The following is a 27,361-nucleotide window of genomic DNA, read 5'->3' on the forward strand; positions in this document are numbered from 1 at the left end:
CTTGTACATTCAATAAAAGTGACAAATGATCCAATAGGCTTTTCTAGCATTTGGATAAACATCAATTTTGAAGAGAAATTGGAGGGAGGGGTGATATATTTCTCAAACTTTTTATACCTTATATTAGGTATCTTTAAGCATGAAAATTTCAGAAACCTCCTAAGAAACAAGTTGTTTTTAATCACTAGAAATCTGACAGTAGTTGGGCAATGGTAGTACATGCATTTAACGCCAGCACTAAAGAGGCAGAGGCAGGCAGATCTCTGTGAGTTTGAGGCCAGCATGGTCTATACAGAGCAAGTTCCAGGACAGCCAAGGCTAAACAGAGAAGCCCTGTCTCAAAAAACAAAACAAAATGGTGCAGTTACTTTTGTAACTCCTTGTGACCCAAAGGGAGGTAAGAGCCCAGCTATTTTAAGTAAAATAGCTATTTATTTAGCCTCTTCTCATGCCAAAATGCTCTGTGCATACTCCACTACAACTAGCATAGCCTCTGAGACTGGCAAAACTGTCCACTGTTGCATTTCACAACTGGATTATATAAAAGTGTAAAATGAAAGTGTCTTATAAAGGCCTTTAACATTCCTAATCATTCAGCAGAGACACGAAGCACAAAATCTTAGGAAACATGACACAGGCAGACCAGTAATATAGTTCTCAAGTAAGTTAACATGTCATCATCTGTTATTGATATACAAAGACAACAAACTTTTAAAACATGTGTTTACTAAGATTCTGGCAATAGCTTTATGTAACAAGATACAGCATACCAGGCCTGCCACTCAACTTGTTTGTGGTAAGTCTCAGCTTCAATATGAAGCTGTTAAAAACAAAAAACCAAAGTCCTGTTTTTTACATGCTAAATATCTTGTAAATGTGCCATTAAACATAGTAATGAACTTAAGACAGCAAGAGTTAGTTAAAAGCTAAACACTGCAGCCTAAACAAAATTTATACAAAACATAAAGTATCTATCACTGGCTACGTAAAAATCTCCTGACTGGTTAAAACTTGTATAACACATGCGCTTTAGAATTGTCAGCTATCAAGCTCAGAAAGTACCAGTGTCTACTAAACAATACCTCTCCAAAGCCAAAGTGTAGTCAAAATGAATTCAAATGACGTAACACAATGTAACCCAAAAACATTCAGTTATTATTGATGTGGAGGTAAATTCCAGAGCTTTGGGGGCTTTCTCATGCTGCAAAGGGCTGGGTATCTCTGGTTCATTCAAAGCAGCATACACCAAAGTCTACGGATGTCATTAACCTCAGTCAGGGGCAGGCCTGACGCTGCCCAGCTCTGTCCTCCCAGGAAGCATGGCTACTGTGTCCACAAAAGTAGGATGTGTGAGATCAAAGGCACGCTGTTCTGGTAGCTAAAGAGATAGCAAACCACCCCCTCTTTAAAAGCTCCTTCCCCAAGTAAATCAAACTACACGTGGGGAAAAATTAAAATATACTTATCTACAGAGTAAGGATTTTGAAATATTAATCTAATCCCTACTTTGAAAATTTTTACTAGAGCCATCTCAGTATTTCTGGTTACATCTTAAAAGATGGATCCAGATTAAGTTTCTGTTGATTTATTCTTAAGTACTTCTAGTAAAAAATATTAGCTTTATTCCAAATATCTTAACCACTAGTATGACTGCAAAGTACTGTCTCCCAGAGTCACCAAGCACTGGAAGAGGAAAAGGTGTTCAAGCAGCAGGCAACAATCATGGCCCTTCACACAGCGGAATCCAAGTGGTACTGACTAGTCCAGGACATGTCTAAAAACAAGGGGATTCATGCACGGTACTAAGTATGTCATCATCTTCACAGTTGAGAGCTCCTCTGACATTGCACTCGGTAAGGACCCTGGTCTTCCTGGATGCTACGGCGAGTCTGAGCTTGAACTGGCAGCCTTCTTTTTCTTCTTCTTGCTGTGCTTCTTATGCTTCCTTCTCTTTTTGGCTTTGTCCTGCAAGAATAATTCCACAGCAGGTATTATTACTGTGCCCACTTAAAACCAGGCCAGTTAAGGACAGCATCACGTCTACATCTCAGCTGCTTACTATAGACGGCCACAGAAGCAAGGACACTAGGTAGACTTTCTAGAAAAGCCTCAACAACCACAACTATGAGGACAAGGAGTTCTTGCTGGGTCTCAAAGACAGGGAAAAACTCTTGAGTCAATGGAACATTAGCAGCTCCCAACAGAAACTTCTACAAAAAAGACTACTGGATGATGCCTCCAACCACTACATTTCATGTAAGACAGTTTCTAAAGGAAAAGCTCTAATAGGAAAGACACATGCAGCAGCAAGGCACACCTGCTTTATTCAAATGGCACGTTTTTAAGGACACAGTATGTTTAAGTTGGAACACTACATTAGTTAATATTAATTCATTAATATAAAACATTGATATACCGAAAACAAAAACATGTATTAAATAAATTATTAATTGGTATTTTATTTAATACAACATGTTTTTGTTTTTTGAGATAGGGTCTCATATAACTCAGGATGGCATTGAATATGCTATGTCACCAATGATGACCTTGAACCCCTGATACTAGGATTACAGGGATATACCACAATATACAACCAAATGCCTAATTTTTACAGGGAAATTGCTGCCTAGAAAAATGGTCAAATTGTTAGTGGATTAAAGAGTGCTAGAGCTTGCTGAGCTCCATCCAAGTCTTCTGAATGCTTCTGCTGCAGAAGGCATAATTTCAAGAAGCAGATACTTCAAAAGAGGCTAGAGCCCAGGTAAGGAAGGAGGAGCTCCCTCTCGTCTGCTCCTGCTACAGAAGAATCTTGCAGCTTGCCTGCTCAGGGTACTCTTGAAGGAGGAGCCACAGCTTTGTGCATGGCATGTACTCTTAACACCAAGGGACAACCAGCCCCCGAGAACTTTCCATTTAAAACCACGTACTTAAACACAATTTCACAAAGAAGCCAACGATCTCTGAGCACATATTTACTGTGGTGCTGGTGCAGGAAGCACACTCCCACGGAGGTTCCTCCACAGGCCCATGGGGAGGGGGCCTGCTTTAGCTACTCACTCCGTTCTCCACATATGTCCTTCTACCTAACTCACACTCTATTGAATCTTGAAGAACTAGATCGTTCTGGTGGAGATGCCGGTAACAAACAGAGCCCTTCAAAGAACCAGAACCAGAGTGCTACCCTAATCAATCAATCAAAACTACAGTACCAAACAGCCACACAAATTAATTTGCACTCAGAAAAAAGTGTTTCTTGTAACCATGGTCACAAAATACAAAGTGATTCAGAATCATGTACCCCAAGTGAAGCTGGTTTTTCAGAGGCAGTCCTTATATTAAGAGCTATAAAGTTTTAACTGCTAACCCGGACACACAAATGAAAATGTCCTCATCCTTCCTTTTACCTCTCCTTAAGAAAGTGCCTTCAAAGGCCACTTCGTACACTCAGAGGACCCTTACTTCACAGAGATGGTCTGTGCTACTCTCTGAAGGTTATCAGCTATTTTCTTTTCCTGGCTTGCTTCTCATTTGGATACATTCCCTTTTCTTAAACCCTTTTCTTTCCCTTCTATCAGTTTGCATAATGGCAGGGCTGTTTTTAAAAGAATATGATAATTAGTTACCCATTCCATTTTGCCACTTCCAGTATATTTCTCATTGCAGCTAATGTTTTTTAGAAGCCTTTTATTATTCTAGGTTTGGCTAACCTGTAAATAATTTCTTTAAGGAGACTGAGGTAATCACCATATTTTATTATTGCTTAAAAAAGTTAACTAGGAGCTGGAGATCTGGCTCAGTGGTTAAGAGCGCTTGCTTTCCTGCAAAGGTCCTAGACTCAGCTCCTAGCACCTATAGGGAAACTCTAGTCACAGAAGATCCTATACTTTAATGCACTCCATGACACACACACACACACACACACGCGTGCAAGGAAAAGTAAAATTGAAAGTCAAATGTAAGTTGGAACATATATATGTGTGTATTTACATATCTAAATGATCCCATTTTCTAATTATATGTTTATTTATTTTGTGTGTATGCGTGTGTTATGGTGTACATGGAGGTTAGAGGATAACTAGTATCTCAGAGAGCAAACTCAGGTTGTTCCTGTACACATTGAGCCATTTCATCAGCCCCTTGAACTTCTATTTCTTTTCTCCCCACCCCCCACCCCCTCAAAATAGGGTCTCTCTGCCTGTCCTAGAACTCACTATATAAACCAGGCTGGTCTAGAGCTCACAAAGAACCATCTACCTCCTCCTCTCGAGTCCCTGGAATAAAGGTGTGCACCATTCTGCCCGCTCTGAACTTCTATTTTTAACAGTAAGATACTGCAAGGGGTCTGGGGAACCTTGTTTCCCTTCCTAAGCCAACTGGATCTTCTCCTATCCAGTAAGCAAAGGTGATGGGCACCACATCTCCCCAGTACTGAATCACTGTTTCATTAAAGAACAGTGGGCCTGCTGCTGTCTATAAAAACATAAGATACTTGCTGTTGTTCTTTCTCGCTCTTCACCGCTTTTCTTCTTTTTTGCTTGCACCTACAAAGTTGAAGTTTTTGTTAGAAGACGAACATGGAATTTGTACTTAGTGCATTCTAATTTTATACCTAATATATCAAGTCATATGTAGAAATCTTTGATTATAAAACCCCATTTTTATGACTCCTGTTATGTATTAGTACAAGCAACAGCCATAACCTAAGATTTGAAATGTCTCTAAGAGCTGCCCTTTAGCATCAAAACCAAGCAGTGGGAGCTGGGGAAAGGTACCATCAATCTAGTATAAGGCAGACAGCACCTGAATCTTAGCTTCAGCCTAACCACTATCAGTATTCTATACTGCCAAACACACGTACTGCACTCCATATGGAGCAGCAGTTTAAAATCCTTGTAACAATTGTATCATTTGTATTTCCTTTTGATCTTTTAAAGGGTGGTGCACTGAATTGAAATTAAATCCAAAGTTGCCAAAGCCCATGCATATTAAGTGTTAAGTACAGATATATTTTGTTAAGCTTTCCTTACTGTATACTGATGAATGTTAAATACAGCAGTCCTAGAAGATAAAACTGCCTAAGTATTCAGTTGTATGGCATGTCTGTTAGATAACTACATGATAGACAAATACATGACACAAACACATAAATATCTCATGACAATCTAAGGGCGAATAAGGATTAAAGGAACAGACATAAAACAGTACACATTGTTTGCTTGCAACTGGGTGGCAGTTCTCTGAGAGCTTGTCTAAGTTTTGTCTGCCATTCTGGAACATGACTGGTGGCAAAGACTTCAGAAGGTCAGTCACCTGTGAGGTACCATCCAGCCTGAACTGAAGGTTTTATCTCCTGAGCTTATCATAGTCAAGCACTCACATAAGCAAACACAATCTCCTCAGATTATACATTGGTATTGACTTTGTTTTTTTCTATTAGGGGACAGCTGGCATATCTAGTTTATATTAGCTATGAGTTTCATTTCAGAATGTAAAAACTACAATGATGAGACAGATGAGGTAGCAGGTGTGACAGGTCTGAGGCCATTACCACAAACCACAACCAATGCAGTAACAAGGAGACTGGCACAAGCAAACAAAGAAGATACGAACGTGAGAGAGCAGGGAGCTAAGGGACAGAGTTGACAGACAGACAGCTGGGCAAGAGGGATGCCAAAGGACAGACAGAAGCCCAGAGAAGCATGACTCAGGAAAGTAGCTCCTCTGGCAATGCCCAGACAGTGCGTTTAAGACAAAAGACAAACAGCACACATGATCTTTCTTTTGACTTTAACCATGACTGGATCTCAGTTGGCTGTGTCGCATATAGCCTCTTCTATGTACTTAGACAACTACATAATATCAAAAGTATGACACTGGATAGGCATATGAAATATGACGACACTGGGTAGGCATATGAAAACATGGTTAACTATCACAATGACAGCCATGTAATATCTTCTGGAGGAACTGTAACACTTACTTTGAAAAGCACTGCTTTCTTTTACTCACCTCTCCACAGTCTGACTCTGACAGCGACTCAGATGATAATGGTTTATCTTCATATATCTTTCTCTTTTTGCTGAGTCCTTTAGTGTCCTACAAAAATAAATAGATGTACCCTGATTTTAAGAAACACTCTGCCAAGTAAACTTTCCGGTTCATTTTCAAGCTGAAAGGCTTATGTCATGTGTGTGTATCTACTCGTCAGCACATGTGTGGACGTGCAACAGTCAGAGTAACTCTGGAAGTCTAGTCTCTCTGCAACTTTGTGGGGACTCGAGACTTAGTTCAGACTGTGAAATCTGCACCTTAGGCTTCAACTGAGCCATCACACAAGCCCAAACCTTATGCTTCTAAGATTCTAATTATTACAAATCACTCATTTTTTAATTTAGAAATTTCTGAAAATGCTGACATTTACCAGGATTTCAGTTTTTAATTCTACTAAAACAATGCTTTTATTTAAGAAATTGAAGCAACTACATTACATATCCATTTAGATCAGTGGTTCTCAACCTGTGGGTTTCGACCCCTTTCTTGGGGGGGGTCATCAGAAAACATAAATATTCATATTATGATTTATAACAGTAGCAAAATTATAGTTATGAAGTAGCAGTGAAAACAATTTTATGGTTGGGGGTCACCACAACATGAGGAACTGTATTAAAGGGTCACAGCATTAGGAAGACTGAGAACCACTGCTTTAGAAAATAATGTCTTCATTTCCTTAAATTAACAGATACAATTTTTTAGGAAGATTTAGGTCTTCTGTATTTTAATCCTTTTGTTTCTACTCAGGGTTTCACCAGAAAAGAAAACCAATGAGTAGTTACCTGTTATGATTTAAAATGATACCTGTACAATAACAATGGTATATTTAGAGTATTATAATTTAAAAGATTTATTTTTATTTGTGTGTGTGTGTGTGTGTGTGTGTGTGTGTGTCCGTGTAGGTATCCATGGAGGCCAAAAGAGTCAGAGTCCCTGGAGCTGGAGTTAGAGGTACTTGTTAGCCATGCAATGTGGGTGCTGTGAACCTCAGTTCCTATGAAGACAAGTAAATATGCTTAACCACTAAGCCATCTCTTTAACTCCTACATTCACATGGTGAAAACACCTTAATTTGGGACTGCAAAATGGCTCAGAATGCAAAGACCACCAGAAGCTCATATAAAGGTAGAAGGAGAGAACCTACCTCACAAAGCTGTTTTCTGATCTAGATTCATAGCATCATTCCCCCACATCATATGTACATATGCATTGTCTATACACACACTAAAATAATTTTTTATAATGCACTTAGGGACTTAAATAGACATTTTAAGAACTAAAAATTATGCAAACAACTAGTACAGCCAACTGTTCAGAAATGTAAATTGATAAACTAAATTAAATGTATCCACATTCTGGGGACCTAGAAATTACAGTCTAGATATGCATTAAAAAATTAAGAATAACACATAGGAGCAAAAATACCCTCTGAATCGAGCCAGGGCGAGCTCAGTGATGAAGTGAAAACTGCTGCTAGTTCAGTGCACAGCACCTACATGGCAGCTTACAACTGCCAGCAATTCCAGTTATGGAGTCTCTAACATCCTTTTCTGGGCATCTTGGGCACCGGCATGTACATGGTGCATATGCTTACCTACAAGCAATACACTTAAACAAATAAAAATAAATAAAATCTTTAAAGTTACGGAAGAAATGTGCACTGCAGCAGTTTGTACTGCTGGAATCTGTAAATAATTGGGAGCTGGAGAAATGGCTCAGTGGTTAAGAGCAGGTACTGCTCATGCAGAGGCTCCACTACCATAGCAGGCAACTCACAACTCCAGTTCCCGAGATCCTCTATCCTCTCCGGCCTCCGCAGGCACACACCTCAACAGACACAGTGCACACAAACTCATGCAGACAGACACACAAATAAATACACCTATAAAATTTACAAAGTGAAAATAAGCTGGGCAGTGGTGGCCCACACCTTTAATCTAGCACTTGGGAGGCAGCCTGGTCTACTACGGAGTGAGTTCTAGGACAGCCAGGGCAACACAGAGAAACTCCTTCACAAAAAACCAAAACTGAACATAATCTAGAGAATATGTAAATGGACTATTGTAAGCAAAAGAAATAAACTTGAAAACATCAATGATGTCAATAGTAATACTAAATAAAAAAGCTAGTTCCAGAACTTGCCACTATTTTGAAAAATACAATGTCAAATGTTACTACGAATACATATATTTAAGTGTTAAATGTGTTGGAGAAGCATGCATATCAATTTGGCTACTGCTTCTGAAGGAATGGCAACTTTAAAACAGAAAATAGACAGAAGTAAACATAAACCATTTATTAATTTTAGCCAGTGTGAGGATGGCTGTTCTGAGTGTGAGTGTGAGTGTGTGTGTGTGTGTTTGTGTGTGTGTGAGATTTTGTATGTCATACTTTGAAGTATTTAAAAATCATAATACAGATGTTTCAGATTTTTATTATGTATTATAAAGTTTTAGTTGCACATATACCTTTCTGAAACATGAGAGCAACCATTATTTTATAATGGCTCTGACTATCAGGAAATAACTACATTTTTACTTAATAGACATCAGTCAGCATTAATAATAAAGAAGTCTTAGTGGGAATTGTGCAGCCACAGCCACAGCTGCTGACCCCAGGAATTTGAGGCTAGCCTGGACAACACAGTGAGCCTCCATCTCATAAATAAATAAATTCATTACATTAATATGACATATGCCATAAGAACAAAAGAAATCCCTGACATGAAAAGTGTCACACATCACTGTTCATCTCTTAAAGTCATCTACATGTTGTATGACAGCCTACCCCAAGGCAATGTAAAAATAGTTACCTTTTCTCTTTCACTTACATCCTTTGACTTCTTTTTCTTTTTTGAACCATCCTAAATAAATATACGTAACTTTTAAATGTAGAAAATACAGTTTCAGTATGCCCTCCCCAAAAATATTTGATTTATGACTAATAAAAGTTTATTTCAATATCAGCATTTTATTCTGAAAATAAAAGATCAACCCATTTTATGTATATCTGCACATAAGACAACAGGCCTTTTCTCTTATGTCTCTGAATAAAACCTATGTTCCTCTAAAACAATACCTATGTGTTTATTTTAAAATAAGGCTTTATGCCACCACTGCCTTTGTCTCTGGTGGCCACGTACACTGGAGGTCTATAATCCACATGGTTTTCTGCCATCTAACAATCTGACTAGCCTACCATTCTTATCAGGAATTCTGTTATTCCTTTAGTTCTAGTGATTAACCTCTGTATTAACAAGCAACCTCATACATGTGCTGAAAGGATTAAATGAATTAACCATCACAAGCCTATACAGGTCCTACTGCACAGCGGGCTTTTCATGAACACTACACTAGCTATCACAATCATCAGACTGCTGCCTTAAAGACACAAGAGACAAAGAGTCACAGAGTACTTTCTATAAAAGAAATCTTCCTGGGGTGAGTGGAGCTCTTTTAGAAACCAAAATAGGACCTTTAGGTTCTTGAGGGCCCAGTGTTCCATGGGTGCCCTTTCTCTCTTTTTGTGGTATGGAAGGTTGAATCCAGGGTCTCTCTCATGAATGGCAAGTAAGCTTTCCAGCACATTTCTCTACCAGGAATAAAAAAGTGTAACTAAGTACAGTGCTAATACTGCATGCTGTCTACTACTAATATGTCCTGTCTAATATGGTCCTGGCAACTGGAATCAACATTTTTATAAACCACTTCACACTTTTTAAAAGACTGTTCTATGAAAGTTGTATTAATTGTATTTGACATTTCTAGTTAGTACAGAACAAATTTAGGTAAAAAAGAATTCAACTTCCAGGGCCTTTTTTTTTTTTTTTGCCTAGAATTATAAATATTATTTTGAAAATAGAGGAAACAATAATCATGGAGATTTGGAAACACAGAAAGATATATATATGGAGAAGGTACTTGGGGATAAAAAGATAAAAACATGTACAATACTCAATACACCAGTCGATTGGTGCAGAACCTCAAAAGTACAAAAGTCAAATGTGGTTGGGCATGGTGGTATACCCCTTTTAATCCCAGCACTTGGGATGCAGAGGAGGGCAGATCGCTATGAACGTGAAGCCAGCCTGATCTACCTCTATTACACAGAAAAACCCTGACTCAAAAAACCCCAAATCTATGAAATCTGCTCCTTCTAACTGACGTGATGCTAGACAGGAAGAGCAGAGAGAAAACAGAACGCTTTTGCTCGCAGCAGTCCAGCGGAGTCTCACCTTGCTGTCTGAGTCTGAATCCGACACCGAGGTCTCGGGGGACTTATGGCAACGGCTCTTCTTTTTCTTCCTTCTTTTTGTTTGTTTTTTATCCTACATAAAACATTTTCAGAAGCATTTGCTTTCTGTTTCAGAATATAATTTACCCACTAACTAATATAAATGCAGTAATGACCAGAGCATAATGAAAGGACCAGCTTATAAACATACTTCCTAAATTCATATTTATAATGTAACATACCACTCTTCTATTTGAAGAGTCAAGTGATCTGAATTATATGCATGTAATTCTAAGGAGTGAGTCAAAAGCATTTTAAAATTTTTAAAAGAATCTATTACTTTAAGTGAACAAAACAAACTAAAGGAAAAAAAATCAACATGTCTAGCAGCACTTTCCTAGCAGGAGCCCCTCTGACATTCACGTAGTACCAATTACTTCAACCGCCTCCCAGCAGAGCTTACCTCATCTTCCGAGTCTGAAGAACTGCTGGAAGAATCAGAGCTCGATGAAGAAGAAGATGAATACTTGACCAAGCACAAAACAATTAAAGCTTGTGAGATGCAGGAATTGGTTTCTTTTACTAAGTCTCTCAAGCACTTAGTGAAATCAATCTAGTGTCTAAGAAACAGATGCTATAGTCATAGGATTTAGAAATTAAAATAGAAAAGTCATCTCCCTCCCCCCAAAACTCAACAAAGCGACAACATGTGCAGCAATGAGCAACACAGTCCTCTGTAGTGACAGCAGAGACATTACTATGGTATGAGGATGCTGACACTTCTTTAGGTCACTAAGAGAGAGAACATCACCACCCAAGTCAGCTTTAGCATACAAGGAAAGGCCAGTCATTCTTACTTTGCTTTATAGGCCCTTAGCTGTAACAGTTAGAAAACAGAAAACTTTTGCTCACCCTACCAGATTTCTTCTTTTCTTTTTTCTTTTTCTAAATAGAAAGAAAATACAAGCCTGAATAAGTGGATGTAACTCTCAAATGAACTTATTAATACATCACTATGAACCAATGATAAAAATCACAATAAACAAGAAGTGGTGTTACCTGTCGTTTTTTGGATGAGCTCTCACTTCCACTTAATAATTTTTCTCTATGTTTTTCTAGTTCTTTCTTCCAATTCTGCAAAAAAGTTAAAGGGAAGATACAATTACAAGTTACCAAACCCTCTCTGTTTCTTTATTACCACTCACCTATCTCAGCTTCCTCTCTTTAAACAAAAGATTTTCACTTATTTTCACCTGTGTACATGTCTGTGTAAGACGTGATTTCTTTGTGTAGCCCTGGCTGTCCTGGAACTTGCTTTGTAGACCAGGTTATCCTCGAACTTTCCATCTGCCTCCACCTTCTGAGTGCTGGGATTAAAGGTGTGTGTAACCACACCTGAGTTTTAAAAAAAATGTAATAAAAAAATGAACATTTCTATCGGGTGGGCATGATGCATGCATGGGTGTACATATGCTATGATATGTGTGGAGGTCAGAGGACAACTATGGAGATGGTTCTCTCCTTCCATGTTGATGTAGTTCTGAAGATCCAACTCAGAGCACCAGGCTTTCAAGCAAGTGCCTTTACTGAGTCCTTCTCTTATTTTTATAAGAAAGTATTTATTTACTCACAAACCTGTCTTCAAATATTTAACAGTAATATTCATAAAATATAGAACCCCTTAATGAAAGTACAATGATCAAATTCTTGGTTTATTAAAGTGAAACAATTAGAGTACATTTCATTTTTATCATAAGGAAAAGATCAGTCTACTTCTTTAAGAAATGCTATTTACAAACCTCATTCATTTTTTCTTCAAACTCAGCCAAAGCCTTGGAGCCCTTCTTTTTTTTCTCCAGCTGCTCCTTTACTTCCTCCCTTAGAAACAGAGTGAGAGATACAATGTGAGTGGAGGAATATAAACAGGACATGTTTGTAAATATTATTTTAATATTCTAAGACTCCCTTTCATATTGATAGTTCAAATTTCTTTGTTCACAATCATGTAAATAATCATAATAAAGCCCACTAAATCTAGACTGCCTAAATATGATTTTGATTGACTCTCACAGCAGCCTAACAGATACTTCACTCAAGTTCTAAGACAGTAAGACACCTCAGGCCACAAATTGTAAGTTTTAAGATGAGCCAAGTCAACTCTATTTTATTCAACTGCTACATTCTGCTAGTAAGACCATGAGATAAAAAACTTGACATGTAATGTATGCAGAAGGCTTGAAACTCCCTACCTTTTAGGACCACTGTCCTAAGGTGGGCAATCTTGGAACTGGATTTTGGAGAGGTTTTACCATTCCCTTGTTAAGAGCAGCTAATTTGGCCTAAACTCTGTATGTGTGAAGATACAGTATAGTTTAGGCTGAGTATCTTCTTTATTTCCAGGAATGTGGAGTTTGACGATGTGACAGCAGAGACTGACTGACCAACAATAAAATCCTGGGCACCGAATTGGGCCTAAAGATAACTGCCTGCTGGGCTGGCAATGTCCTACATGTGTTGTCCTACTCCCTGCTGAGACTTAGGTATACCTGTGTGATATACCTGTGTGACTCTATTAGGAAGGGCCTTAAAAGCCTCACCTGGCCTCTTCAACAGTACCTTTGGTTGCCATTAGCAAGATTATCTGCCAAGACTCCTGCGAGTACTTTTATGAATTACCCAGCCTATGGGTTGTTTTCAAAGGCTTCTGACTCACAGGCAAAACGCCTGTCTGAGCATTTCCTCTTTAAATTCCATCCCCTCTTACCATGTTAAAGCGAAACACTTTATTTTGGGGAACATTTCTGGAATGTTGCAGTGGTTAAGAACAAGATTAACCACACTAGAGGAGGTGGACAGTGAGCTGGAAGGACTCCCTAGAACATATGATGAGCATCAACTACAGTTGCCGGGATCTAAGGGTGCCTTACAGCTGGTGAGATGTCACTTCAGGACTGTAGTAACACTAAGGATAGAATATTAAATAACAGTACCTGTAACTGTGGCATCTATTTACAGACATGAGAGCTACTCCTCCAGTTTCCTCACTGGCCTGCCTGAGCCGATGAGCTGGGAACAACACTGTACATACTCCTATGACTCCTAACCTCGTAAGGGGATTTCAGTGAAGGGCACAATCACTTTCACTGCTGATCTTAAATAGCACAGACTCTGCAAGGTTAAGCAAGACATTTTAGAGGCTAGGAAAGAGAGGGACAGGAAAGGTTTCCTTGAAGTACTGTACCAGTTCTCAAATGTCTATGTTGTTTACGCATGTGAATCGTATATTCAGAACAAAGCACATGTTAAATGTTACTTTAATATATTACTCTGAACAAAAATTACCTCCAGATGAATCAAAGACCCCAGTGTGAAACCAGAAAGGTTAAAACTGCTACAAGAAAGCATAGGCTGTGGCTTACAAGATACAGGAACAGAAACGACTTTCTGAACAGAACTCCATTTGTCCAGGAATTAAGACCAACAATCAACAAGTATGCTGTTATATATAGGTAGAGCATAGGAAACCACTGAGTAAAGAAGCCCACCGAGAATCTCTGTCAGTTGTGTTTGACAGAGGATCAATATCCAAATATACAAAGAAATTCTAAAAACAAGGAAACAAACAACATAAAAAAGGGAGTTGTGGGCTGGAGAGATGGCTCAGCAGTTAAGAGCACTGATTGCTCTTCCAGTGGTCCTGAGTTCAAATCCCAGCAACCACATGGTGGCTCACAACCATCTGTAATGTGGTCTGGTGCCCTCTTCTGGTCTGTCTAAAGAGAGCAATGGTGGTATACTCATCTGCATAAAATAAATCTTTTTTTAAAAAGGGGGGGGGAGGTTGTGCCATACAGGGTGATAATGCTACCTGAAGGAGCCATAGATTACATAATGAAACCTGAGTGCCAGCCATGAGCTAGGGGGCCAGAGAGACTACCAAAACAATACAGGCTATTGCCTCTCTGAAGACTGATCACACTTCAAACACAGGACTTAGAGTTATCAATCTGGAACTGACCTGGGAGCCTCCTTTCTGGGGACAGACTGGCTCTCACAGTATCTGAAGGTGCTATGCAAGCTCCCAAGGGAGAAAAGGCACCGCCCATGAACCACAATGATCAGAGGGCATATCCCCACTGGTCCAAGAGTGGCACCTTCAGCTTGGAGGTAGCCATTAGCTGTCTAATTGGACTGAAGGCCCACGTAGGAGGGAATCCATAATACTGCAAACATAGCTAACAACTTGTGGCTGATAAGGTCACAGACTCTGGAGGGGAACTGCCATCTTCCTAATCCAATAAAACTTCTAAATATGTACCCTTATATTCAGATAGGGGTAGCTCTCACCCTCAACAAAGCAACCTCTACACTTAAGGCTCAGGGAACATTACAGAAGAGTAGCAGAAAGACTTTAAGAGCCAAAGGACTAGGATGCCCACTGAGAGATAGTAACGTTTTCTAGACATGACAAGGAAGGATTTCATGACTCATGAAATCTCAACAATATAGTTGCCTAAATAAGATTTGCATAATGAAAACACCAGATGACAAGCCAACTTGAATGAAGATGCTACAGATATCCTGGAGGTGAGGGTAGAAAATGAGTATGAGTCAGTTTCCCTTAGGGATGAACTTCCTGATATGTCATCCAATCCCAGTCGGCCAGCCTCAACCACATGTGCATATGAGCAATACAAAATGAATTCAATTCAATAGGGTGCATACATGTTTAACAATATTAAAGAAATCCCAAACTTTAGGAGTAGGAAGGGAAAACAGAGAGCTAGAGGGGGGCGAGAGAAGAATGAAAATTATATGAATACAATATTCATGTACGAAACTCTCAAAATTCAGTAAAAATCACTTGTCATCTGGCATGTGCTCAACAATCAATAAAAGCAGCAAGGTTAAACTTATAAACAGGTAAACTGAGGAATACCAGGTAGGCCTTGGTCGATTCAGATAATCCTGGATTGTTGGTCCTGAAGACTGGATCGGACCCCTTGACCGAGCCATCGCTATTGGATTCATGTAGGCCTTGAGGAAAGAACAAGAATTAATTCCATTAAAATAGCTACTAAGAAAAGTCACTTATATCTAGTGGCATTATTATAAATAAATACTATATCTAAGCATGAACAACCTAAAACCAATCAACTTATTACAAAGCCAATGTAATCTATAAAGCCCTGAATGTTTGTAGGTAAGCAGTTATTCCATGTAGCATGTGTTGCTGAACTTTATCAGACGTTTGATGAATAATGACCCTCTCACCTACTGAAGCCTAATGGTAACTTTTCCTAAAACCCAGTAACCCACACACACCATACTCACTACCAAAGCAAGTAAAATGATCTGATTTATGGTTAATCCTCCTACACCAGGAAGTCACACTGTGCTACACTGATGGCAATTGTCTTCTCAAATTAACATCAAAATTAAGTGATAATCGATAACAAAAAGGAGGACTTCAATTAAAATGTGGCCGGTCATAGTGACACAGACCTGCAGTTCTAGGACTTTGGAGCTAGAGGCAAGAAGGTTAAGGAGTGGCTACATGATATTTTATTTTAAAACAAAACCAAAACCCAAAATAATGTATAAAATTTAAAATGTGTATGGGCGTTTTGCCTGTATATGTCTGTGCACCAAGTACATATAGTACCTGTGGAGATCATAAAAAGGGTATCAGATCCTCTGGAAATGGAGTTACAGATGGTTTTGAGTCACTGCAACCCACTTATTTTGTGCCTTGGTTTTCTTTTCTTTTCCTTTCTTTTCTTTTTTGGTTTTTCAAGACAGGGTTTCTCTGTATAGCCCTGGCTGTCCTGGAACTTACTCTGTAGTCCAGGCTGGCCTCGAACTCAGAAATCCACCTGCCTCTGCCTCTCAAGTGCTGGGATTAAAGGTGTGTGCCACCACCGCCCGGCATCAACCTCTTGATCTTTATATTCAGTTTTCCTAAGTTTAATTCAAGTTGATAAATGTTTACAAATTCTTCCTTTTTCCCTCTACCTAAATGATAAGAACTTAGGCTAAACATACCTGAAAGCTCTAGAACAAAAAGAAGCAAACACACTCAAGAGTAGTAGATAGCAGGAAATAATCAAATTTAGGTTGAAATCAATAAATTAGAAACAAAGAAAATACAATCAATAAAACAAAAGAGTTGGTTCTTTGAGAAAAATCAACAAGATAGACAAACCCTCAGTCAAACTAACTTAAAAGGCAGAGACAGTTCCAAATGAACAAAATCAGAAATGAAAAGGGGGACAGGACAACAGACACTGAAGAAATCCAAAGATTCATTGGTTCTTACTTCAAAAACCTGAACTCCAAAAAACTGAAAAATATAAACAAAACAAACCATTTTCTTGGTACGTAACACTTACCAAAGCTAAATCAAGATCAGGAAAACAATCTAAATAGACCCCTGAGGAAATAGAAGCAGTTATTAAAAGTCTCCCAACAAAAAAAGGCCCAGGTCCAGATGGTTTTAGTACAGAATTCTACTAGAATTCTTCTTCAAAGAAGAGCTAATACCAATACTCTTCAGATTATTCCACAAAATAGAAGGGACACTGGCAAACTCATTTATGAGGCCACAGTCACCCTGATACCTAAACCACACAAAGACTCAACCAAGAAAGAGAATTTCAGACCAATCTGCTTATGAGCACTGATGTAAAAATACTAGTAAAATATTCACAAACACACCAAAAACATTTTCCACCATGATCAAGTTTGGCTTCATCTCAAGAGATTCACAGATGGTTCAACATATAAAAATCCATCAATGTAATCCACCATATAAATACACTGAAAGAAAAAGGGCCACACAATCATCTCATTAGATGCCAAGAAAGCCTTTGATAAAATCCAACACTCCTTCATGATAATAGTGTTAGAGAGATCAGGGATACAAGGTGCATAACTAAACATAGTAAAGGATATATATATACAGCAGGCCAATAGCTAACATCAAATTAAATGGAGAGAAACTTAAAAGTAATTCCACTAAAATCAGGGACAAAGTTGTCCACTCTCTCCTTATTCACTCATTACAGTACTTGAAGTTTTAGCTAGAGCAAGAAGACAACTAAAGGAGATAAAGGGGATATAAATTAGAAAGAAGTTGTCAAAGTATCACACTATTCACAGATGATATGATAGTATACACAAGGGACCCCAAAATTTTACCAGGGAACTCCTACAACTGATAAACACCTTCAACAAAGTGGCTGGATACAAAATTAGCTCAAGAAATAAGACCTTTCATGATAGCCAAACATAACATAAAATATCTTGATGTATGTAACTCTAACCAAGAAAGCAAAAGACCTGCATGACAAGAAGTTCAAATCTTTGAAAAAAAAAAATCGAAGATACCAAAAGATGGGAAGATCTCTCACACTCATGGACCAGTAGGATTAACATAGTAAAAATGGACATCATACAAAAAGCAATGTACAGATTCAACACAATCCTCATCAAAATTCCAACACAATTCTTTATAGACTTTGAAAGAACAACACTCAAAACAACAAAACCCAGGACAGCTAAAACAATCCTGTACACAATTTCTGGAGGTATCATCATCCCTGATTTCAAGCTGTACTACAAATTAATAATAATAAAAACCGCTTGGTACTGGCATAAAAACAAGACAGGTTGATCAGTGGAATCAAACAGAAGAACCAGAAATAAACCCATACACCTATGGATGTTTGACTTTTGGTAAGAAGCCAAAACTATACGATGGAAAAAAAGAAAGCATCTTCAAAAAATGGTGCTGGTCTAACTGTATGTCTGAATGTAGAAGAAAGGAATTTGAATTAATCCTTATCTATCATCCTACACAAAACTCAAATTCAAGTGGTCCAAAGATACTATTAGCATAAAACCAGATACACTGAACCTGATAGAAGAGAAAGTGGGAGAATAGAACACACTGGCACAGGAGACAACTTCATAAACAGAACACCAATGGCTCAGTTACCAAGATTGACAATTAATAAATGGGACCTCATGAAATTGAAAAGCTTCTCTAAGGCAAAGGACACCATCAAAAGGACAAAACAACCTATAGAGTGGAAAAAGATTTTCACCAACTTTGCATCTGACAGAGGGCTAATATCCAATATATATATTTTTTTTCAAGAAATTAAAACACCAACAAACCAAATAACCCAATTAAAAATGGGGTACAGATCTAAACAGAGAATTCTCCAGAGGAATCTCCACTGCCAAAGAAGCACTTTAAAAAATGGTGACCATCCTTAGTCACCAGGGAAATGCAAATTATAACAACTCAGATTTCATCTTACACTTGTCAGAATGGCTAAGCTCAAAAACTCAAGCCACAGCTCAAGCTGATGAGGATGTGGAGCAAGGGGGACAGCCCTTTAATTCTGGTTTGAAGGCAAACTTGTATAGTTCTTTGGAAATCAATTTGGTAGTTTCTCAGAAACCTCAGAAAACCCAGCTATACCACTCCTTGGCACATACACAAAAGACGTTCCACTATACATACCACAAGGACACGTGCTCCCCTATGTTCATGGCAGCTTTATTCATAATAGCCAGAAACTGGAAACAACCTAGCTGTCCCTCAATCAAAGAATGAGTAAAGAAGATGTGGTATATTTACACAACAGTGTATTACTCAATTATTAAAAACAACAGCATCATGAAATTTGCAGGCAAACAGATGGAACTAGAACAGCTCATCCTGAATGAGGTAGCCCAGATCCAGAAAGACAAACATGGAACGTACTCACTTGTAAGTAGATATTAGCTGTAAAGAAAAACCATTCTACAACCCCAGGACCCAAAGAGGCTAAGTAAAAAGGAGGGCTCAAGGTAGGAGGGGGTGGAGGGGTTTGAATCTCAGTGAGAAGGGAAAGAGATTAGACATGGGTGGGGGAGGGAGGGAGGGGACTCGATGCTGGAGTGGGGTAGGGGAGGAGCACATCTCTGGGAAGAGCTAGAAACCCAGGGCAATGGAAACTCCCAGGCATCTATGAGGGTGACCATAGCTAAGACTCTTAGCAATAGGGAATATGGAGACTGAACCAGTCATCTCCGGTTACCCGCCAAGACTTCTATGGAGGGACCAGACACCAATCCAGTCACAAAAGCTTTGACCTACAATTTGTTCTGCTTACAAGATGTGCAGGGGTTAAAAGATAGAGCAGAATTTAAGGGAAGGGCCCAGTTGAGACCCATGCCATGAGTTGGAGGGCACCCCTGACACTATTAATGTTATTCTGCTATACCAGCAGACAGGAGCCTAATGTAACTGTCATCAGAGAGGCTTCACCCAGCAACTGATGAAAACTGATGCAGAGACCCACAGCCAAACATTAAGTGGAGCTTGGGGAATTCTGTGGATTGAAGGAGCCAGAGGAGTCAAGGACACCAGAGACTGAACTGACAACCAGAGAGCAAGTATGGGATGGACCTAGGCTCTGTGCTCTGTGCACATATGTAACAGTTGTGCAGCTGGGTCACCATGTGGGACTCCTAAAGAAGAAGCAAGGGCTGTCTCTGAGTTTGCTGCCTGCCTTTGGATGCTTTTTTACTATCTGGGTTTAGCCTTGTCTAGCCTCAATAGAAGACAGACCCAGTCTTATTGCAACTTTGTATGTCAAGGCTGGTTTATATCCATGGGAGGCCTCCTCTTTTCTGAGGAGAAGGGAAGGAGGAGAATTGGGGTGGGGTGGGGGTAGGGGCTGTGACCAGGATGCAAAGTAAATAAATAACTTTATAAAAAAAGAACTTAGGCTAAAAGCAATTACTCTTAGGTTAATTTTAAGGCCTCTCTTACTACTTACCATTTGTTGTACTTTATCAAAATGTGTAAAAATGGCCAACATTTCCACCTATGAAACAAGTGTGACAGACTTCCAGATTTCTCTGGCAGAGTAAACAATACAAAAACCACCACTGACCAGCAAATACTGAGAATTACTTCCACAAAAACAATACTGCCTAACTACTTGGTTGACCACAAATCTCTGACATAAGTTTCTTACAGGAGGAAGGAATATTAGAATTTCCTAGTGTTAGGGAACATTAGCGAATCAAGACAAGATATGGGTATCAAACACAATGAAAATACAGAGACTCTGTGTATGTGTGTGTATAACCACAGGCTTACATGGGGTGTCTTCCTCATTTGCTCTCCACATTATTTTTTGAGATTGGGTCTCTCGCTGAGCCTGGACCTCATGAATGTCACTACACTGGCTAGCCGAGATCCTCCTGTCTCAACCCCTCCCCCAATGCTGAGATTAAAGATGAATAGCAATGTAGTTGGCTCTTTACATGGCTTCTGGGGATTAAGTCCTCAGGCTTGCATGGCACTGTCCTAAGTCATCTCCCAATCCCAGCACGTTGTTTTGTTTTTATATGAACATACATTCTCTAGTAACACAACTGTCAACTCACCAACAATGCTGCTGATTCACACGACACAAACTAAACCCAACACCTGTCAAACAGTATGGCAAATACATCTCATGACATTATTTTTTTAATTTAGGCGTATGTGTCTGCTTGTGCATGCACAATGTGCAAAGGTGTCCTTGAAGGCCAAGAAAGGGCGTCAGATCCTTGGAAGCAGAGTTACAAGTGTTTGTGAGTCATGAGTGCTGGGAACCAAACCCAGGTTCTCTGCAAGAGCACTCAGCACTCTTAACTGCAGTCACTTTAGTAGAACCTAATGGTAAAACATTTTAAGTCTAAAACAGTAAAATTATTTTCAAACAGTGCAACTATAGAAAAAGACCATCCCAACTAAATTACCACAACAGCAAAAAAATGAAAGTACCCATGCCATCATCAAATTAGGATTCATGAAACATACTGAAGTGTGCCTCCTAAATGAAATATTATGTAGTCACTGAAAAGTAGATCTATAGCTTTTGATTTGGAAACATTTCCAAGGTTCTGAAGTGAAAAGGAAACTCAGTTGTAAAAAAAATAAATAAAACAATAGCATTTTAGTAAATAAATAACAAAATATGAATAAGTGCAACACCAAAATGAGGAGCTATTGCCCTCAATGATTTTATTTTTTATTATATATGTGTGCGTGTTTGAGAGCATGTGCACTCAAGTACAGAAGCCTGTAGCAGACAGAAGATCGGCGGGGCCGGACCTCTTCTTTTTTTTTTTTAAGATTTATTTTATTTATTTGAGTACACTGTCACTCTCTTCTGACACACCAGAAGAGGGCATCGGATCCCATTACAGATGGTTGTGAGCCACCATGTGGTTGCTGGGAATTGAACTCAGGACCTCTGGAAGAGCAGTCAGTGCTCTTAACTACTGAGCCATCTCTCCAGCCCACCCCCTTCACCCCATTTTAAGTGAAGTAATCCACTACTTTGATAAGAGAAACACTAAGGGCTGGGGAAATGGCTTAGCAGGTAAGAGCATTTGCTTCTCTTGCAGAGGATCTTGGTTCAGTTGGCAGCTCTTACCTGGCTGTAAATCCTAGTCCAAGGAATCTTACACCCTCTTAGCCTCTGGTGCCTAGTGATAATGGAGATCAGAAGAGGGCTTAAAATGCCTTGGAACAGAGTTATCGAGAGGTTGTGAGCTGTCATGCGAGTGCTGGGAAGCAAACCTGTGTCCTATGGAAGAGCAGCCAGTGCTCCTGATCACTCAGCCATTGCACTCAACCAACTTGATCATTTTAAGTACCGCAGCCTCAGCTGGAGAGATGCCTCAGTGAGTAAAGGCATGTGCTTTCCAAGCCCGAAGGCCCGGGTTTGTTCTCTGGGACCCACACGGTGGACAGAGAATACTAACTCTGGAAAGGTGTCTCCTGGCACATACAACACCCCCCCACACATACAAATTAAATGTAAATAAAAATTACAAAAACAAATACTGTGACTTTGTAAGTCACACATTCATATTATATATGACTATAACTGTCTGTGGCTCCAAACTGTTGCATGAGTTCAAGTAAAAGAAAATGATTTGTTAGTGTAACTCAAGGGAATATACATGCAGGCAGGCACCAAAAGAGCACTGCAGTACAACGCTAAAGGGCCGAGCAGACTCTGAGCTGCTGCTCTATCTACTTTTACCTAGAGGATATATCTACTTTAGAGGGCACAGGTTATCAAAAAGAATATGAAGCAAGCATCCAGAAAACAACAGGTACTAAGGCTGTGAGCTTCAGTCCTTTCAGATACCAAGAACTAAAATGGCCAGTTAAAAAGATCTCAAGAAAAAACAAAACAAAAAATTTGTAATGTTATCTGTGATCCTGGAGGACAACGTGTCAAACAATGCAGGACTGTAAGAAAAGTACCCTGGTCTTGCCAGAGACTGGTGACAGGAGGCTGTCCATGTGTGGGAATGCAGGCAGCCAAGCTTTCACATAAGCACAGAACTCTCTGTCCTTCTAGTCACTCTTCTGTGAACCCAAAGCTTCTCTAAGAAGGGCTGAGAGATGGCTCACACATCAAAGTGGACACTTCTAAAGGACTCAAGTGTGGTTCTCAGTAGCTTCAAAAGCTGTGACTACAACTTCCCAAACAAACAAACAAACAAACAAACTCCACGACAGAACAAAATACAAATTACCGAGAGAGAGAGAGAGAGATGGCTCAACTCACCAAAACACTTTTATACTCAAGCCTGATGACCTGAGTTTGATCCTGGAAATCTATATGGTAGAAGAAGAAAAATCCTTGGAAGTTGCTTGCTGGCCTTCATAAGCTTACTGTGGAAGGTGTGCACACATACACACAAAATAAATAAATATGAATAAAACCAAAACAACTGTTCAACACGAGACCAAAAAGGGGTTTTCTGTTTGTTTTTAATTTGTATCTGTGCTCCCGTGTGCAAGTGAGTTGTCATGGATATCAGAAGGCACTGGATCTCCTAGAGCTGGATTACAGAGGGCTGATGTGGGTGCTGGGAACGCATCAGTCCTCTGCAAGAGCAACACATATTAGGCCTGGTGGCTCCTGCTTTTAATCCCAATATTCCAGAGGCAGAGGCAGGCACAGGCCAGCCTAGTCTACAAAGTTCCAGGTCAGTCAGAGACAAACACAGAGACTGCCTCAAAACAAACAAACAAGCAAGCAAACATTAATAGGAAGAAAGGAAGGAAGAGAGAGAGGGAGGAAGGAAGGGAGGGAGGGCAGGCAGCAACCTGTGCTCCTACCCTCTAAAGGTTTGGTTGGTTTATGCTTGTCTGTTTTGTTTTTCGGTTGGCTTGCTTTGTTTATTCCCCAATCCTATAATCTTTAAAACCATGAGGGCATCATCAATGCAAGAAAAAGAACTGGATTGCCAATTTCTAGAAAACAACAAACATCAGAACAGCTAGTATGTTCAGAGGTAGACACCCAAACTCTAGTCCTGGCAAAACTATGGCCCTAGTAAAGAGATCAGTGATTGTGGTGGATTGAAGGGCAGGTATGACTGAAGCAGAGTCTTTCAAAGTGGTGACAATGCATCATAATGGTTGATATCATTAGTAATGTATCCAAAGACACACAACGCACAGGATCACGTGATTCCTGAAACATAAACCCCAAGTTCACCTGTATCTCTACGGTGGGGGATGTTGATGATGGAGAAGCTGTGTATGCGTGGGACCAGGATGTATAGGATATCTGTGGTTTAAGAGTCCTGTTAAAACGTGAGACTTGGGGGGTTGGAGGGTGGGGGAGATCCAGATCCATGAGGTACTGAACCAAGTAGCAAATTCTACATCTGGTCACAGTTTAAGCATCCTTGCCTGGAGATGTATTGCATCTCCATTACATCTCCTACACCTCCTACCTTTTGATGGCAATGTTTTCAGTCTTAGAATCTCTGAAGTACAAACAAAATGCTACCAGAACATATTGTGCGATGACAACAGAAGAACAGAGTTGTCAAAACGCTCCAGTAAAAGAAACTAATTTCGTATGTTTTGAAAATTCCTTAGGGAATGTATAAATGAAAAATTTCCAGTAAAATGAAACCGTCTGGATTCAGTAAGAAACTATGCCTGTACGCAATCCTATCATCTCTAAAACAACGATAGCATCATTAATAACAACAAAACTGAAATTCTCCAGGAAGCAGGTGAGATGATTTCTAAGCCTGAGAGGCCATTAAAAAGAGCCCAAGGACTACTACGTTGAACTCAGGGTGCCCACGCACACGGACCATTTCAACTCTCTTCTATGGTCTTGTCCTGAAGCCAGGCACGGTTCGCGACCACCAAGCTTCCATGACGGAACGACAAGGAACTAAAACGGACGTTTTTGTTGTCGTCGTTTTTAGGACGGGATGGGGAACACTATCTTTTCCCTGGCAGTTCTTTGGGTACCCACGCGCGTTCGCTCGGGCAGTTGCCTTTGTGGTCAAGCTGTGACTAAGGAGGACCCCCATTCCCACAGGTAGAAACTTGGGTTCAGAAGTCACTAACTTCCGAGGGCACAGGAGTCTGGAGTACCCCAAAGCCCTCATCCCTGCACCCCACCCCCATGCCTCGGTCGTGCTGCGCTGGGTTTGGGCCTCTCGGCACAGGCGGCGCCGGCTCCGTGCCCACAACCCTTACCGCTCCGGGGCGACAGGCCCCAGGGCCGCTGTTGACGAGCAAGGCGCACGCGCACCGCACGGCGCGGGGTCTCGGGGCCCCAAGTGCAACGCGGCCGCCAGCCCCGCCGCGACGGGCGACGGCTTCCGTTCGCTCGCCTGCCGCCCGGCCCCGCCTCACTCCTCCGTTTTCTCCGCCGAATACTCACCACGCGATTATCTCGCTTCCCCATGGTGGCCGGCTGAACGCGCGGGAAACCGCGGAGAGAGCAGGCCCGAGAAGCCGAAGCGGCCCGCCGCAAGTCCTCTTACCGCCTCTATGCCCCGCCCAGAGAGCGGCGCCCCGCCAATCCGGGGGAGACCGCGCACGCCACAGCACCCCCTGGCGGTGCGGAGGACAGACCGGCGCTAGCGACTGCCTGCGGTTCCCGGGAGCTGCCGCAGCTGTGACCCACCGTTCCTGAACAGGACACACTCTGTACCCCGCCTCTCCGAGGCAGCTCACTTCATTTGGCCTTGGTTTTCTTATGCTCCAAAAATACTCATTCTAGGGGAAAGCAAGATTACTACCACTCCTACCGTGCCTGCGCTGGTACACTGTGAAAATAAAGTGAAAACCAATACAAACGGGCCCTAGAGACTTGCTTAAGGAACTTGTGCTTTTCACCTGTGAATCTTTTTTTTTTTTTTTTTTTTTTTTGAGACTGGGTTTCTCTCTGTATTCCTGGCTGTCCTGGGACTAGCTCTGTAGACCAGGTTGATCTCGAAGTCATGAAAATCCACCTACCTCTGCCTCCCTGGGATTAAACAGGTTCACCAACAATAACTGGCCATTTCTGTTGCTGTATTTTTTTAATCATCTACTTTACATAATTAGTATTTAAGAACACTTGCTGATCCTGCAGAGAATGTTGGTTTACTTCCCAGTAACTACATGATTGAAACCATCTGTAACTCCAGTTCCTGGGTATCCAATGCCCTCTTCTGACCTCTATGTACTAGGCATACATACTGTACACACGCATACGTGTAGGCAAACATGTGAAATAAATCTAACAAATAATTTGTCATAAAACTTTTAAAAATTAGTCTGAGACAAGTCACATATAGTTGAGACACAGTCCTTATCTTTAAGGGGTGTGCTTATAAACTCATAGGAGGAAATAAACACACACAGGTCAGACTTTATTGCTTGGGTGCTATGGGATTATCTGAACTGTACCTAAACTTCAGATGTGGTCTAGACTCTAGAGACTAACGCGCTGTACTCTCTGAGTATTCACAGGCTTGGAAAAAGTGGCTTGTAGATTCATGTCAACATCAAAGCATAAGGAAATAATTTAAAATTGATCAGAATCCTTTCTGGAATTTTAGAAAATGGAAATATGGGCCTTTCATTATATTGAAGAAAATCCTTTAGCCTTTTCCTGGACCTCAATTAGGCTAATTCTTTAGCCTAATATGACCATAGCACCTGGGAGGTTAGGGGTGGGTGAATAGAAGTCATGAGTTCGAGGCTATTTTGAGCAACAAAGTAAGTCCAAGTCTGACCTGGGCAACTTAGTGAGACATTGTCTAAAGTAAAATTAAAAAAAAAAAGGCTGGTATGTGTTGCAGGATATGTAATCACACTGTGAAACCTGAGATTGTGTTATTTACTAAAAAACAGTTTCTAGTTGTGGTGTGGGTCAGTCCTCAGTACACATCTTTAATCCCAAACAATGAAGGTAAAGTTAGTTTATAGAAGGAAGCAAGCACCCATGTTTGAAAGGGATGTCTAATTGAATGGCAGACAAAGCGATGAATCAGAGAAAGATTTGACAGAATAGGATATGCCCAACTCTCAGTTGAAGAGAGAGGAAAAGGAAGCTACGTAGGAGAGCCACGAAGAGAGAGACAGGAGAGGCAGTTTTACTGGGTGAGATTTACAGAGAAGAGTTGAAGAGAGAACAAGCTAGACACAAGTGAAGACTGAATGAGCCAGAGAATGAGAAGGAGCCAGAAGATTAGAACAGATTGCCAGATTTGGTTTGAGGCCAAGCAGAGCAATTCAGTCAGAAACTGAGAGAAGCTGGTTAGAATCAGTCAGCTTGGAGAGGAATTTGAGCCAGAACAGCTAAATTGAACCAGCCAGTCAGAGCTCAGGAAGAACAAAGAAGGGTGAGTTTTTCAGCAGTAAGTCTCAGAGCCTGTAAAACATTCTAGGCCTAAATTAGATTGTATAGAGACTAGAAGCTTCTAGGACTAGACTTAGGCTAGCAGACTGAGGCAGTAAGCCTCAGAGACAACATTTAATTCAGAGAAATAAAAGTTACATTTATAGCTAATATCAATGGCACTGATAGATCATTTACCTAGCATGTGTGAGGCCTTACATGTAATCCAGTACCTCAAAGAAAATCTTTTTTTTTCTCTGACAGAGATTCCTTCCTTTCTCGCACGTTATTGTTGAAACAAATATTCCAATCTCCACTTTCTTGCTTAAAATGTTCCTGTAGTAGTTTGGGTGTAATTG

At 40.3% G+C, this 27,361-nt stretch overlaps 1 protein-coding gene across 5 annotated transcripts; it reads right to left on the reverse strand.

Moving 5' to 3' along the window:
* Positions 1 to 651: 651 nt before the first annotated feature.
* Positions 652 to 25,167, reverse strand: Fam133b (family with sequence similarity 133 member B). 5 transcript variants are annotated; one of them, XM_028778298.1, is made up of 11 exons: positions 25,056 to 25,167; positions 15,224 to 15,321; positions 12,084 to 12,162; positions 11,344 to 11,418; positions 11,197 to 11,229; positions 10,748 to 10,810; positions 10,286 to 10,378; positions 8,864 to 8,914; positions 6,010 to 6,096; positions 4,494 to 4,541; positions 652 to 1,965 (listed from the first exon to the last, which is right to left on the reverse strand). In XM_028778298.1, exons 1-11 carry the CDS (start codon positions 25,077 to 25,079, stop codon positions 1,879 to 1,881), a joined length of 738 nt encoding a protein of 245 aa, XP_028634131.1. In that variant the 5' UTR covers positions 25,080 to 25,167; the 3' UTR covers positions 652 to 1,878. The 5 variants fall into 5 exon arrangements, with proteins under 5 accessions (XP_028634131.1, XP_028634132.1, XP_028634136.1 ...); XM_028778302.1 differs by having other exon boundaries at positions 1,829 to 1,965; positions 4,490 to 4,541; positions 25,056 to 25,151; XM_028778299.1 differs by lacking the exon at positions 8,864 to 8,914 and having other exon boundaries at positions 10,748 to 10,772; positions 11,202 to 11,229; positions 25,056 to 25,151.
* Positions 25,168 to 27,361: the final 2,194 nt, after the last annotated feature.

Source organism: Grammomys surdaster, unplaced genomic scaffold (genome assembly GCF_004785775.1).
Source record: "Grammomys surdaster isolate TR1022 unplaced genomic scaffold, NIH_TR_1.0 333, whole genome shotgun sequence".
NCBI classification, from domain to species: Eukaryota; Metazoa; Chordata; class Mammalia; order Rodentia; family Muridae; genus Grammomys; species Grammomys surdaster.

Excerpts from the sequence above, each read along its gene's own strand:
- Fam133b (XM_028778298.1), bottom strand. The coding sequence starts at position 25,079 with ATGGGGAAGCGAGATAATCGCGTG. Across the intron at positions 15,322-25,055 it reads GGAAGCGAGATAATCGCGTG|GCCTACATGAATCCAATAGC; the intron begins GTGAGTATTCGG and ends TCTTTCCTCAAG. Across the intron at positions 8,915-10,285 it reads ATTCAGACTCAGACAGCAAG|GATGGTTCAAAAAAGAAAAA; the intron begins GTGAGACTCCGC and ends ATATTTATTTAG.